The sequence below is a fragment of the Suricata suricatta genome, chromosome 10 (genome assembly GCF_006229205.1).
Source record: "Suricata suricatta isolate VVHF042 chromosome 10, meerkat_22Aug2017_6uvM2_HiC, whole genome shotgun sequence".
In the NCBI taxonomy this organism is placed as follows: domain Eukaryota; kingdom Metazoa; phylum Chordata; class Mammalia; order Carnivora; family Herpestidae; genus Suricata; species Suricata suricatta.
The window spans coordinates 45,698,104-45,714,518 of record NC_043709.1 but is presented as its reverse complement, the minus strand read 5'-3'; the positions used below and the strand labels follow the sequence as shown (position 1 = coordinate 45,714,518).

General features: G+C 42.3%; 1 protein-coding gene across 1 annotated transcript in view; it reads right to left on the bottom strand.

The window, feature by feature from the left end:
• Window positions 1-916: 916 nt before the first annotated feature.
• BEST3 (bestrophin 3) overlaps window positions 917-16,415 on the bottom strand; it is a 37,894-nt gene continuing 22,395 nt past the window's right edge. The window contains exons 8-9 of the mRNA XM_029954872.1: window positions 14,675-14,826; window positions 917-1,859 (exon numbers count right to left, since the gene is read on the bottom strand). Coding sequence (XP_029810732.1) covers window positions 917-1,859; window positions 14,675-14,826 — 1,095 coding nt within the window. The remainder of the gene's footprint in view (window positions 1,860-14,674; window positions 14,827-16,415) is intronic.

The window sequence follows — 16,415 nt, the reverse complement described above, 5'->3', positions numbered from 1 at the left end:
AATTGGGAATTTTGCTTTAAGAGTTCAAGTCAAACACACTCCAGCCTTGTTATTCTTTGGTTCCATATCATTTGGTTATATAAGTTCCTTGTCCTTTCGATTTCTCCAATATTTAAGACCAAAGAGTGGATACGGAAAGAACAGCAATGGCAGCCGCGGGCGTGGTGGGGCGCCATCAGCCCCAACGCCCCTTCCGTTGGGAGGCTGGCGTGCCTCAGCTTGGGCTTGTGGACATCTTTGATTGCCCCGTAGGAGGCATTGCCAAAGCCTCACGGTTTGAAAGCCATGGCAAGAAGTAAGCAGCAGACATGGCAAGAGAAAATATTACAGCCTGAAAGGTGGGACAGAGTAGAAGGAAGGACAAAAGGATGAGAGAATAACAAGAAAGCAGGGAAAAGGAAATTGAAGGGAGATGGAGGTTGTGATGCTGATAGAGCTTAAGAATCAAGAAGTGATAATCGTTCTAGAAAGTTGGAGTGAGACAGAAAGCCTCAAAGAGTTGTAATTGGGAAAGGGATTTTGAGGCATTGTGCGATCCATCTCCCTCTCTTTATAATTGAAGAGCATAAGAAAAGAAAAAGGTGGGAAGGAGAGACTGTCTCTCTATAGGCAAATACAGAGGGCCGGACTATCTATCCAGAAAGCTAATAATCTATGAATTATAAGTCATATGTATACTTTTAAGATTCCTTATTTGGTTAAGATATGTCACTGTGGTCTGTTGTAACTTCCATGAAAGTCACCTTGAAATGGATGATGTGAATGTGTTTGGTTTTCTCAGTTCTCAGAAACTCAGGATCATAATGCCCTTTAGTTATAAGTAGCTTATACAGTGTGATGGCTTTTTAAAAAGTTGACCAGTCCTTAGGTATGTTCTGGAACTAATGCTAAACTTCTGGGAAAGGAAGAATCTAGGCTAGAACCATGTCCTGGGCCTTTCTGTTATTCGTCTGGGTGATTCCTTAGCTTGCTCATTGTTAAAATCTACGATATCAGTTTCCTTGGTGTCTAGGTTTTCCAATAAGTACAGCATATCAGGAGAGGCTCGAGAGCCAGCCACGATGTTGATTCCACTGGTCTCTGAGGATGTTTCTGGGTCAAGTGAAAGGACGGGCTGAGAGCTCTTGGGGTCTGGACTTAGGTCTGCCAGGGAGGCGTGGCTGGATGCCAGGAAACCAGGGAGGCTCCACCGTTTTGGGAACTTGTCATTATCATTAGGGTCTTCCCCAGAGGCTAATGTGAGGGTGTTTCTCTCAGCTGTGGCTGAACTGGTCTGGGGACTGGGGTCCCTAGGAGGTGTCCCTTTCTCTGAGGGGAGTGGACTCAATCCCATGGGCACCTCCTGCTGTTCAGTCCTGCTTGGCTCAACCCCAGTAAACTCTGTGCTCTGGATGGAGGCAGTGGAGCCAGGTGATGGCGGCAGTGGTCCCTCGGCCACTGTGATCAGTACCTCGGGGACCTGCGGCATTTTGGTGGGGGAGACCCTCACGCTGGACTGTGGAGTCAGGCTCTGCAAAGTGCTTGTCCGGCTGGTCTCCCTGATCGTGGACAGCTCCCCCAGGCTGGAGTACAGCTTGGGGCTCCCCTCTGGGGAGCAGGGTTGCTTCTGGGCGGCAGAGGCACGGTGAGGGCTTCTCGAGGGCACATCCAGCAGATCTCTGGCTGGGCTGACGTCGCCACTTGGGGGGAAGAACATGGAGCTGTCACTGGCCTGCCTGCCATAGCTTCTCCTCCTGGGGATGGAGGGGTGTTCGTGGGCACTCAGGAACCTCTTGACTCTTCTAATCATGGAGTGGCGGTGGCCGTGCTTCTCGAAACTCCACATCCACTCCTCGCCGGGGAGATCAGAGCTGGACAGTCTGAAACACACAATGGCAAAATGCAGGCAGAGCAGTTTCAGGGCCCCTGCTCTGTGGGCAGAGTCTCAGAGATCAGGACAGAATTTTGTATTTTCACATTACAGAGTTTGAAATGGAGGAGACTTTAACTTGAGATTTTCTGCTAGAGATTCTCCAACCTTTTGGTCACAGGATCTTTTTAAACACCTATAAATTATCGAGTACCCCAAAGAGATTTATTTCTGTGGGTTACAGCTATTACTACTTACTGTGTTAGAAATAACTGAGGAATATAAAAAAATTACACATGTGAGAATGTACAAACACTCATACCATGAAATGTTAAGTGATGACATCATCACATAGCATGGAGCTTCTGGAAAATTCTACTGTACACTTGGGGAAGAACGAGAATGAAAAGGCAAATAACATTTTAGTGCTGTTACAAAAAGTTTTACCCTTAAGAACTTGGGTCTTGGGGTCTTGGTTTTTGGGGATTCCCAGAGTTCCCCAGACTACACTTTGAAAATCACTAATCCAGAGACATGGACCTTAAGAAGAAGAAATGGTGTGTATTCATTCTTCTTTATTACAGGTGAATCAAGGTCATGAACTAATGATCCACAACCCCCTCCCCATGGATCATAGCTAAATTCAAGAGAATGCAAAAGCAGTTGACACTTACATTTATTTAAATACTTCTTATGCCTTAATGCAGTTAATTATCACACTCATCATATGAGTTGGTACTATTATTATTCAGATTTTACAGATGAGGAACCTGAGGCCCAGAGAGATTCTTTTTTTAATGTTTTTTTTTTTTTTTAATTTTTGAGAGACAGAGAGAGAGAGCACGAGCAGGGGAGGGTCAGAGAGAAAGGGAGATACAGAATCTGAAGCAGGCTCCAGGCTCTGAGCTAGCTGTCAGCACAAAGCCCGATGCGGGGCTTGAACCCACAAACCGTGAGATCATGACCTGAGCCGAAGCTGGATGCTTAACTGACTGAGTCACCCAGATACCCCAAGAGAGATTCTCAAAGGCAATGTAGCCAGTGAGGGCCAAACCCAGAAATCTGACTCCAAAGCCTTTGTTCTTAATGCCTTTTATATAAAGTTGGTCACCTGGGTGTCAAGTGATGAGGTAGAGCCTGGAGGCAGAATAATGAGTAAAACACAGTCCTTGCCCACAGGTAATTTGTTAACATCCCTGGTCCGGAAGGAGAAATGTGAACACACATCCATCTAAGGGAGTGGTGGATGTGTGTTCTTGCAATGTAGCTGCGCGCCCTGGTGATGAAGTTTGATGGATTTGGTACTGTTGAATTTTCAACATTTGAGACATAAAACAAACAACCCTAGCCTCTGAATCTTCTTCTTCAAGGCTGAAATAAAATGGATAATTGGAATAACAGCAAAGGCTATGGGGTGGTAAGGCCTTCTCCTGCCTCACATTACATGGTTGTCTCATGTGTTGGTGGACTTATGGTCTTAATAAGACCATAAGCTCAGAGAAGAGCTGCTTAAAGCCTTTGCCCTTAAACCACAAATGCTCACACCATCTCTGGGAGCAACAGTGCTTGGTCAGCCCTGGTCCAATATTTCTATCGATAGCTGTGGTGACAAGATGCCTTCATAATGCCAGGTGCACTTTATATGACACAGAGCGGGTGTCGGGGCAGGAGGGTGTTGGTGTAACCTGAAAGGGCAAAGTGAACGGCCAAGAGAACATCATTCTTCCATGTTTATGAATAAAAGATGGCTGATCGAGATGATTAACTGGCTAAATGTCCCGGGATGGCATCGGATTACAAACTTGTGCTGTTATTCTAAAGCCCCAGAAGTGCCCTTGGCTACCAGATAGTCTCTGGCCCACCCTTGGCCCTGCATGGCTCTGATTCGGTTACACCAACTTGAGAAACGCAGACTCATGTCTCAGCGGCCTGGTGACCCAGCTTGCTGAGTTTCATTAGTCAGATCTCCAGTCACACCAGAGGAGCGACAAGCACAGTTGTTCACTAAGATCGCCATGCTGGATGTGCTCTGGGAATCCCAAGTAGGGCTGCTAATCTCTCTTTATAGAGAGAGAGTCTGTTCTCCATTTGAGATCTTGACTTTTTATTTGGGAATTCTCTTCCTTGACTACTTCTAAACCACACAGCCTTGTAACAGTGATAAAATCTTCTAGGGATGCCTCGGTGGCTCAGTCAGTTAAGCATCCGACTTTGGCTCAGGTCATGATCTCATGGTTTATGAGTTCTAGCCCCGTGTCAGGGTCTGTGCTGACAGCTCAGAGCCTGAAGCCTGCGTTGGGTTCTGTGACTCCCTCTCTCTCTACCCCTCCCCCACTTACATTCTGTCTCTCTTTCTCAAAAATAAAAAAATCTTCTAGGAAACATTTTTGTACCATCATTACTTCAAAACTTTGTAAATCGTATGGACAGCATTTTCTAACTATGCCAATGATGGACATGTATATTCAATGGGGGCAAGAGGATTAAGGCCCTGCATCATAAATTGGAGGAAAACAGACCAGTTGCAAAGAACAAACTGCAAAAAAGCCAGTGCTCTTGCTAATGTTCTACTGATTCACCAACTGACACCAGGCAGGGCTGCCAGTGAGATCATGGCACCTTTCTGCCTCATGAGACTGTGGTGTGGACGCATGAGAATTATCCACTTGCCCAACTAAATTTACTGAGCATCTACCATGAGTAAATTTGTTGCATTAAGAATTGCATAACATAGTTTAAAAGGAGAGAGAAGGCATGTGTGTAATTAGCTAAATTGTGGCAAAGTAAGTTTTTGAGCTGACTTTTGACATTGAATAGGAATCAAGTGGGTAGAGAAGGGACAGAGTACTCCAAATAGAAGAAATGACTTGAGCATATAAGACAGGGGAAACTTTAGGGTGTTTGTGTGTGAAGTGGGAGAAACTTGAGTTGTACAAGCATGGAATAATGTCAGGCATAAAGCTGAAAAGGTAGCCTCGGGTTGTGTCAGAGTCTTATGTACCAGGTAGAGGGATTTGGACTTTATCCCAGAGGCAGTGGGAAGCTATTGGACTGTAGTTGTGAATGAAGGGATAGGTAGACTCGTGCTCATCTGTGGCAGTGTGCAAGCTGGAAGAGCTACATGGACAGCAACTCTGATGAGTGTTGTCATCCAAAAATACTGCGGATAAGAAACACGGCATGGAAACTTTGTATGCTATTAGTCAGAAAGACCCAATAGTAGGTCTTTGGAAGAACACTTGGTGGCCTGTGCTCGGGGCAGGCGCCAGTTTTATGATGTCATGATGAAGAGGTGAAGGAAGTCTTTCGGGTGTTTATAGTATCAAAGAGCAGTCGTGAAACTACCCAACGTGATGAACCTAACGACCTTTCTTCCAAATGTTTCCAGGAGGGAATGTTTCACTACCAGCACACAATCCCCATCTCCTTTCTCTGATAGTCATGCCTCCTAATATGACAGTAGAAACTGTGGTTTAAGAACAAAATGGTTTAAAGCTAAGAGTACACAGAGCAGAATATATGGAAAGATTCTTCATTTCCCAACTTGGGAGACTTGGATGTACTTTTAAGGTCGTTTCAGATTTTCTTCTCCTCCTTATTTGGTTTTTAAAGTGTACTTTTAGGACAAGGTTAGTGCAATTCTGAGGACCAAATGTAACACCACTTAAAATGCCCCAAAACAACTGTAGCAGAAACATTATATGATAGAATATAGGCACGCTCATTATATTACTATACATTAGAGAAGGTCAGCTGAAACGTGTTCTGGAATTTGCTTGGACTTAGATAGGCAAGTAATTAGAGCTAGGAGGACATTCATGGAAAGTGCCATGCAGCCATTAGTGTCCAGAAGATGGAATTTGAGAATTGCCTCTGTGGTAAGGAAAATGATTTATTTTGGGAGCTAGCAGAGCCAGGATTTCTGCTGCCTGGGCGGACTCTAACTAGCTGTGTGACCTTAGGAGAGCCACTTAACCTTTCTGTGACTCAGCATCATACTTGAAAACTAGTGACAACAATGCTTCCTCTACCTGCCTTAGAGGCTGTCGGGGAGTTCAAAAGAGTAATAGACTTGGAAAAGCTTTGAAGAGTAGGCAATATGAAAGGGACTTTGTCAATGACTGGCAGACTTTCAGAAGTGATTTCCAAGTCATTGTGACTTTTCGCACCTGCTTGGAGAAAATGATAGTGTCTGCCCAAAAGTTAAGCCCTTTTCTCCTCCAAGAGTGTATTTTAAAAATGTCACTATACCTGGGCACTGGGTGGCTCAGTTGGTTAAGTGTCTGATTCTTGATTTTGGCTCAAGTTGTCATCTCATGATTTCGTGAGTTCGAGCTCCACATTGGGCTCTGCATTGACATCACCGAGCCTGCTTGGGATTCTCTGCCCCTCCCCAGGTTGCACTCTCTCTGTCTCTCTCAAAGGATATTAAAAAAAAACTATCACTACACCTTGGAGCTGCCACTTGACAATGAACACCTTAGAAGGGATGACTGTAACAGTCACTTAACGGTTAGGCGAGGGCACTGAGTGAATGGAGAGGAAGCATAAGGACAGGAGAAAGCTGGGTTATTCAGGAGAAGGAAGATGGGGCTGATCAGGTGGCTCATTGCAGACACTGCCAAATCCTACAGTAAACAGTTATTGCACAATGTAAATCATTAGTATGGAAGAGAGTAGAATGAGGAAAGTTGGGCATTATTTTGAAAGGGTGGAGCAGGGTAGATGGGAGAGAGAAAAGGTTATATCAAGCCAGTCAGGCTACTTGGTTGTAGCTGAGTCTAAGAGGAAGAGCAGACGTTATTCCTTCAGGTCCACTGGCGTCAGGATTGGAATATGTTATTTCAACATTAATAAAAGGCCAACAACCCACACTTATAAAATATCTATTGAGCACCCAGCACACCGTCAGCCCTACAGTCTCCCTTGTCAGTGACAGATATCTGAGGGCACAAGCAGCAGTGATTTAAGGGCTTTTGAAAAGATGTTTGGGCTGGTCAGGGCCCAGAAGAACACTTGTCACCTCCTGTTGCCATAATAAAGGGGACCGGACTGCTGGAGACAGCAGTGACTTTCAGAATTCTTGGGAGAGTGTCTCATATGGAAACACCAAAACAGCCCCACTAACTTGAGAGATCTGATGCATTTTTTCCCCTAAGCAAGCTTTTTACAAAGCTTCCCCTTTCTCATGTGTGTGATCAGGTAAATAACTATAGAGCTTCACAAGATTGAAGGATAAAACTGGATAATGCTTGCCTTTCTTTCTCTGGGTCACCTTTTTTTTAACCGCCCCCCCCCCCGCCCCCCGGTTCATTGATATGTAACTGACATATAATATTCTATAAATTTAATGCTTATAATGTGATGATATGACATTTGTGTATATCATAGGATGTTTACCACAGTAAGGTCAGTCAACATCTTCACTTCACACAGTGGCCATTTTTTTGATGTTGTGTCACATTTAAAGTGGTATTTTGAGGGGCTCTTGCATGACCCAGTCCATTAAGCACCTGACTTCAGCTCAGGTCATCATCTCACAGTGTGTGAGTTTGAGCCCCACTTTGGGCTCTGCGCTGACAGCTCAGAGCCTGGAACCTGCTTCAGTTTCCGTGTCTTCTTCTCTCTCTGCCCCTCCCCTGCTCACACTCTGTCTGTCTCTCTTTCAAAAATAAATAAACATTAAAAAACTAAAAAAGAAAATATTTTGACAGTTTAAATTCAATTAATTTAGGTCATTTTAACAAAATTGAAATGAGGAATTTAGGAAATTGATATTTAATATGATGAATTCTTCTACTTCTCACATCGGATTTATTATTTTCAAATTGCTAGTGTTCCTCAAAGTCAGGCAGCCCCCTCGGAGGGAGCTGATAACTTGCCTGAAAATCTATCAGGGCAGAGCCCGTGTGGAGGAGCATTTTTTCACGGCAGAGCAAAATGCACTCTTCAAACCCATTAGAGGCAAGTGCTGTTATTTTTAACCTTCTGCTCTGCAGAATCTTGTCAGAGCTGAAGCCCAGGATTTATAAGATGGGAAGTAACTCGTGCTGAGCTGGGAGGTAGGGGCTGAGCCCTGGGGGGGAAAACCCAGTGGGCAGAGGTTGTGTCCCCCCAGCGCCCCTCATTTGCTGGATAGCGGGCAGTTTCGAGTAGTAGAGCATCACGGGAGGTTTGCTTAACTCAGAATAGGGGCATCCATTCTGCTAGGAGCAGCACCTCCCACTACCTCTCTTTTGCCTCTATGCTAGTTTGGACCAAGGATTATAGCCAACCTGGTAAAAGAATAGGCATATCTAGACTCCTGTTACCACCCTGGTTATGCTCACGGGCCCTCCACTGGCTGACGCAAAAATAAGTTGTGGCCCAAAGTGGGGGTTCACTTAAAGCCCTCCACGTTTCAACGCTATTGTATTCTATGGGAGTTTTGTTAGAAAAGGAAATTAAGTCATCTATACCTGTCAAATCTTTTAGAAGATGAAAATCGAGTGCCAGTGGTGAGTCTATGTTGGCTTGTGAAAGATTCCCTGAGAAGATTCTAAAATTATAAACTTAATAACGTGCATTCATCTCCTTGGGAGGCACCATCTCTCCTTCCATTCTGGTACATTAAGTGAAAATCAACGTTCCAAGAATACATTTTTGTTGAAGTTAGTGATTCAGAATTTGAGATATTTTTGGTAGTTTATAACACAAGCATGCAGTAGTATCTGTCAGACTATGTATTTTTTTTATAAAGCTAAAATATTTGAATATAGTCAGCTAAGAGAGGATTACTTACTAAAACCTCCATCTAGAGGTATATTTAACCACCATTTAATAAAGTACATGCTTGTTAAATATATACTTTGGTATATTTGAACTAATATCACCAAGTATACTTCTGACTGTACAATGCCACCCTAATGCTTTGTACACATTAAATATATAAGTACAACAGCAAAAAAGTAATTCTATTATTTCTACACATATGGAAGGCCTTTGGAATGAAGATAGATAAGTAAAAGTCATTATTTCTGGGTGTTTACAGTTTTATAGCACCAAATAAATCTTAAATACCTCAGCTCCTAACCAGAAGGAACGCTTACAAAAATCTGTATCTCTCTCCTCTCTGCTAAGTACGTCCTTAACTGACTCTATAGATCCAGTCCTTAAGATCACGCTAAGTGTGAGGAACTTGTGACATATTCGAATGATGGCAGAAAGCCCAGTAAAGCAGTGGTCTTTAAATGGTATTGCTGTCAGAAGTTCAAGGTCCATAGGCTGAGAGCATGCTTTTACATCAGCAGGACACTTAAAGTGACCACAGTTCCATGTGTACCCACTTGAGGGATCCATTTCATAAGCAGCTAGAGCCCCTCTTCTCCAGGATTTGGAATCCTTTAGCTGCTATGGATATTTCAGTAGGGTTTTTCCAATGTCTTCAAGGGATTATTGCTTCTTTGCTCTTGGTGGTTTTGATTTTCAAGACAGAATTAAAGGGTGTTATGAGGCTTTAAGACTTTAATTCCCTTGTGTTCCATTCCTCAGAGACTTATTCATTTGTGCTAATGGATAATCCCAAGTATTTAAAAAAGAATAAGACATTTGGGCGACTCATGGTGCTATAATGTGAACAGAATTCTACCTCTGGCTAGCTGTGTTGGGCTAGGCTTGGATCTTATTCTCTGTTCTAAAAAGAAATTTGGGGCCCCTGGGTGGCTCAGTTGGTGAAGCATTCGACCTTTCATTTCAGCTCAGGTCATAATCTCATGGTTTGTGAGTTCAAGCCCTGTGTCAGGCTCTGCACTAATTTGGAATTCTTTCTGCCCCTCTCCCACTCATGCTTTTTCTCTCTCAAAAATAAACATAAAAAAAGAAATTAATTTTCAGCAATGCTGGCTTGAGTTGAAACATTCTAGGTTTGTTTTGGTAAAGTTTGGTTTATTATGCATAAGTGTTTACTTACTATTGCCCAAAGAAGATCCATTTGCATTTCAGGGCTTGGGCATGTTTTCTTCACATGCATCTTCTAGAAAACTCTTTCTAAAGAGTTACAGGTTAAAAAACAAAAAACAAAAAAACTCTTCCCTCTGCTTGAGGGTAATCTCTTCATCTTGGTTAATAGTGTCTCCACCGTAAGGATAATGAAAAGACACCTTAATTAAAACAGCAGATCCCCACAATGTATACTATAAATATCTTAGGATTTTTATGTTGATTATATTTCAATAAATCTGTAATTTAAAAATAGTTTTATTTTTTATTTTTGTGAGTCAGAGAGAGACAGCACCAGCAGGGGAGGGTCAGAGAGAGAGGGAGACACAGAATCTGAAATAGGCTCCAGGCTCTGAGCTAGCTGTTGACACAAAGCCCGACACCGGGCTCGAACCCATGAACCATGAGATCATGACCTGAATCAAAGCTGGACGCTTAACTGACTGAGCCACTCAGGAGCCCCGATAAAGCAGAAATTAAAAAACCAAACAAAACACCTGTTACTTTAAATGCAGTGTCATTCCTTGCTGTTTTTGCTCATATTGGCTTGGAATGTACCCTTTGCTGAATCCCCTCCTCCGATTTGTGTGCTAGCTCCTAATTTACTCTTAAAGATGTGCGTTATACTCCTCAGCTCCAGGAAGCCATCTCTGATTCACCGGGCTGGGTGAAGTGTACTTTCCTTGTGTTTTCATGAGACTGAACATTTCTCTATTGCTGTGTGTACCACGTGGTTCTAGGACATGTCTCCTTGTGTCAGTGAGCTGAAGTGGTGTTTGTTTTGTTTTGTTCTTGTTTTGTATTTTTTTGTTTTTGTTTTTTGCCTATGCCTAGCATTTGAGATAGAACCTACCATATACAAGGCTCTGAAAGAACATTTGCCTGAATAAATGGATGAGTTCATTCCATATGTGAAGGTACAAGGAAAAACGTGGTATTTTAAATTTGTACTTGATATAAAAATATGGGGGAAAACTTGCTTTATTTCACTAATGTACATTTGGTAAATGTGTTGGAAATATGGCAATATTTTGAATATGTTCCTGAATATAGAGAACAGAGGAGTCGTCTCTAAGGAGTTTTCTTTTTTTATTTTAAATTTTTATTTATTTGAGAGATCGGGAGAAAGAGCGCACGCACATGAGCCCTCGAGCAAGCAGGGGAGGGGCAGGGTGGGGAGACAGAGGATCCAAAGTAGGTTTGGTGCTGAGAGCAGAGAGCCTGATAGTGGGGCTCACACTCGGGAACTGCAAGATCATGACTTGAACCAACGAACTGAGCCACTCAGGCACTCCTAAGGAGTTTCCTTTTTATTTGGAAATAAGTAGTGCCCTGAATGTAAAAGAAAATATGAGGCAGAGTAATTTCTCAGGTTGCCCTGGATAGTACTTTTGATCAGTTATTGAAGAGCATTTAGAATTTCTGGGTCATGGGAATTGTGATTATAAGCTTGAGATGTTGATATGAAAAGATAGAGAAATTTGATTTCTGAATTAAGTATGCTAGGATCATACATCCTAAATAGAATAAGAAAATTAAAAACTTACTCATCTGGAAAAGGATGTTATATGCTCATCAAGCAGCAAACACTTTTATGAAATAGTTGCATCCATACTATTTTGACACCTGGTCTTTAGCTTAATGCAAAGGGCTCATTGACTCAGTCATCATCAACAAAATCACCTGTGCTACAATGATGCTCACCTTTACCTTCCCTTTTCCCTGTTCCTCAGTCAGATGGCTCACTTGATATTGATTTTATATTTGGTGAGTGAACAGTAAAATGCTTAGGGAATGATCTTTTATGATTTTAGAGGACATTCATTGCTTTCAGCCCAGCACTCATTCCTGGTAGTACCATTCCAATTTTCTTAAGATTTCACCTACTCCATATGGTTGGTTGGGGCTGACACATGCCCCTTGGCCCAAAGATGGACACGTGAACCAGCCTCAGCTAATCAAAATTTGTGTCTCCCTCTTTAAGAGTGGGTATGTTATCCAAGCCCAGACAGTTAATTCAGTACTTTAGTTTTAAGAGTCGTGCTCTTCTCACAGGATTTGCTGAGAAGTTAGGTTGTAAAGCTGTTGGCCACCATCTTGCTGTTTTAAGGAGAACTGAAGAGATAGAGGGGGCAATAGTGAGTCCTGGTGATATTTTTTGGGCTTCTGAATCTAGCCACACCCAAAGTTAGGCTAGTTTCCAGATGTGATCCAAGAAACCTCCTTTTGCTTAAGTTAGCTGGAGTTGGTTTTCCAACATAGGCAAGCAGAAACAACTTGTGTAACAGAACAGTCCTGGAAAGAATCAACAGTGGACATTTCTGTGAATACTCCAAAAGCCTGTATTCCTGTAGCGACTTTTTCTAGATTGTGAGGTTCCCTCTGAATGGTCCTCATTCATGCAGAAAATCAAGACCAAGTGAACTTTTGCCTAATTATTTCTTTGATCATTAGTTCCAGAGTCCAGTTAAATTTCTCACAGAAATCTCCCTTAATAGACTCTGGCCTTTGCCTGCGGCTGTTCCCATCACATTAGTAAGTAGACTGTCTTAATTAGAGGAATTCTCTCTGACAACTAAGAACTTTTTGCTGCATTCTTAAATATCACATCTCCTAGTTTTCTCTCAAACATTATATTTTGTGTTCCAAATTTCCAGTGCTAGCTTAATATGAAAAATAGCTTAGATTTGTTTAATCTTTCTGTGCCTCATTTTGACATCCACAAATAAGATACTCACTGGAGTCAATAGTAACAATACTCTATGGTTACATCTAGAGTGCTCTGATGTTTACAATCTCATTTAATATTCTCGATAATTATTTGGGGGTAGATATTTTCTTCAAGGTCTTATAAATCCCTAATCCTGTGTCTCTATATTTACAAATAGGAGAAATAGACATTCTAACACTTTCTAAAGAATGTGGACACAGAGGACATAATATTATGATGGTTGGGATGAATATGCAGATCAAGATGAAAATCTTGAGACCAAACAAAAACTATCATTTTAACCATCCTGCAAAAACAATTAAGTGGACGACAGAAATGGCGCACAAGGGCACCTACAGTCCCAGTAGCAAAACCACAGTGATTCCCCGCCCCTGTCAGATGTGCTGGTCTCTTTTCTCTTATAAATTAGCTCTTCAAATACTTCCTATTAATCAGTGATGGGAAGGGACAGAAAGTTAGAGCCTACTGAGTTATCCAAAAACAAACCCACAGGAAAGCATCTATTAATTTTCAAGATTGAGAAGGATTTCAGGACCCATGAAACTGCCACTGCCGCACGTATCACAAAGTGCTGACAAGGGTGAACAACAGTGCATTGCTCTTTGTAGAGACAGAGCAGCCAGTTGGGGTACGGATGCCCATGGGAAAGTCAAGGCTTAGGGGGCCATCTGGAAGCCGAGGCAAGCCTAGCCTGGGGTGTGCAGCCTTCTCTAAGGTGTGCTTTGAAGACAATAAGGCAAATCTCCTGGCTCCTAAATCATTTCCTCATTTGCCACCACTTCTGAAATTCTACTTTGTCATCTTTCCCTTTGGATCTTGAAGACCTGTTAGGATTAAGAGACATTCAGCCAAGAGTGAAGCCTTGTAGGAATAGGGTTGAAGCTGGACATCCTGGTGGTTGGGAAACAGGAGGACCGAACACTGCGGGGGCGAGGAAAGAAGGTCCCAGGTGGCAATTATGGGACGTGAACTCGCCACCCAAATCTGCCAAGTGCTGGCCTCAAAGAATAGCAAACCACAGATTTGCCAAAAGTTTTAAGAAAAATCCTGCATATGTTTTCCCCTTTTTTAGAGGGATTTTTGAGAGGGGTTCTCCCTATTTTTCTAAATTTGTCCATAGTCTTCTCTTTAAGTTATTTGGAAACTGTGGCATCTGCCTTGAGCAAAAATACTTAAACTTCCCCCACATTCACACATTTCTCCAAAATCAAATACATTATCAGATTTAATAAAATTATTTGAGAAGTGTGTACAAGTTACTTCAGGCTTCAGCCCATTTATTTAAAGCTGAGTACATAGGGACAGATTATTATGTTAAAACCACAGCACAGAGACTGACTTGTCTACTAAACATAGTTGAATTAAAATCTTAGAGAAAACCTATCTCTTTTCTTGTCTCTAAGTAGTCTAACATAGTGCCTGCACATGGTATATGCCCCATAAACACTTGTTAGAAATACATTGAATTATGAAAATCTTAAGTAATAAATGATTATGTAATTGAATAAACTAAATTTTAATTGAATAAGTTAAATTTTAATTTTAATTGAATAAACCAAAATTTTCACTTTGGAAGGGAAAAAAGAGGATAATTAAACAACTATTGGAAAAGTTTTCTGTGGTATAAAAACAAGTGAAATGCAAATTACCCCCAAATACTCATTTCCGCATGTACGTACACACATTTACACCAAAAGCTATACCCTCTTTACTCTCAAACTTCCTTGAACATATTAGTTACACCTGAAAATTTGAAAAGGCTACCCTTCTGAGATATTAACAATTGAGAGTTGTCATGAAAATAAGTCAAGACCAGGGCATAGAAAGATCAGAAAAGGGGCTCCTGGGTGACTCAGTCGGTTGAGTGTCCAACTTCGGCTCAGGTCATGATCTCACGATTTGTAAGTTCAATCCCTGCGTCGGGCTCTGTACTGACAGCTCAGAGCCTGGGGCCTGCTTTGGATTCTGTGTCTCCCTCTCTTTCTGCCCCTTCCCAACTCACACTTTCTTTCTGTCTCTCTTTCTTTCAAATATAAACATTAAAAAAAATTAAAAAAAGATCAGAAGAGTGACCAACTTATTTTCTAAATATTGATGATATAAAAAAATGCACTTACCCCATTTCGACTGTTGACCCCAGAAAGGAGGGTATGCAATAGTCAGCAGCTGCCAGTGTGTAAGGTGGTCGCGCAGCAGAATCATCCCAGTAAATGTCCTTCTTCATCTTGGGTAAGCTCATGTGCATTTCATCCACAGCTAAAAGAGAGACCTAAAATCATTGTTTTACTGTTAGGATACTTCGGATGTGTATTGTTTTTTTTGTTTTGTTTTTTTTTTAAACTTTTTTTTAATGTTTTTTTTAAAATTTATTTTGATACAAAGAGAGACAGAGCATGAGAGGGGGAGGGGCAGAGAGAGAGAAGGAAACACAGAACCGGAAGCAGGCAGGCTCTGAGCTAGCTGTCAGCACAGAGCCTGATGCGGGGCTCAAACCCACAAACGTGAGATCTGACCTGAGTCAAAGTCGGAGGCTTAACCGACTGAGCCACCCAGGCACCCCCGGATGTGTATTGCATAAAGACAGAGAGTAAGCTCCAGTGGGTGGATGGGATTTGCAGTAGGACAGAGCAATCTGAGTGAGTAAATACACAAATGTCTATTATTCGTATTTGCTGTAATCAGGACTGTTGCAGGGACTTGCACATGTTTATTGCACGAGGGCACTTGGCAATGGGGGTAAATGGGGTTATAAAACTGTCCAGACTTGGTTTACGGAGTCCCGTGCCCAGAACGGGGCTAGCTACATTTTCCCGGGAAGCAGGAGACTCTCCTTTCTCTTCTTTGTTCAAAGTTACCCTATTGTCTAGCAGCTTTCCTGACTGCAACCTCATACTTCTAGATATCCTAAGAAGGTGAAGATTCATTATATCTCATCCTGTGGATTCCATAAACATACTTGATGTCATTTCTTTTTAAAACAATTTCTTAATGCTTATTTATTTTTGAGAGAGAGAGAGCACGAGTGGGGGAGGAGCAGAGAGAGGGGGAGGCCGAGGATCCAAAGTGGGCTCTGTGCTGTGAGAGCCCACAAACCTCGAGATCATGACCTGAGCTGAAGTCATTAACTGACTGAGCCACCCAAGAGCCCTCTTTTTTTTTTAAGTAGACTTCATGCCCAGCGTGGAGCCCAATGTGAGGCTTGAACTCAGAACCCTGCAATCAAGACCTGAGCAGAGATCAAGAGTTAGACATTTAATCGACTGAGCCACCCTGGCACCCTGTACTTGGTATCATTTCTTATGTGCCTTGATTATTTGTTTGTTTGTTTGGAAAGTATATCAGCAAGTCTATAGTGGTTGGGTCCATATAGTGGTCTCTCTTCTTGACTTTGACAAACTAATGCATGAATAAATTACTAATTTGCAAACCCAATTTTTACAAAGAGCAAGTGTCCCAACCATTATACTTCCTCCCTGATGGATGGACAATGTGATTGTTGGAGGTGATTATGGGGTGGATGTAACCTCTGGTGACCTGAGAGCCGACCCCAAGCTCCCAGAGACTCCTTACCCCCACCCCTCCCCTGCCTTTGGAATGTACTTTCTGGTCACTGTTCTCACAGTGGACCCATGTCAAGGACACGGCCTTGGGAGAGCAACGTATTGTTGAGACCATTTGGACTGAACCTATGACTGAACCCGTTAAGACCTTTGTATAAACTTTTACGATTCTGGCAGGTGGGCATGGAGATCTACTCATCTTGTGGCTGCCTGAAACAAGCCTTATAGGTCAGTCCCTTTGCTTATTAAATCTGCCACCTGCCAGTCTGGAGCGGCTCCTTCCTTCCATCTCTCCCAG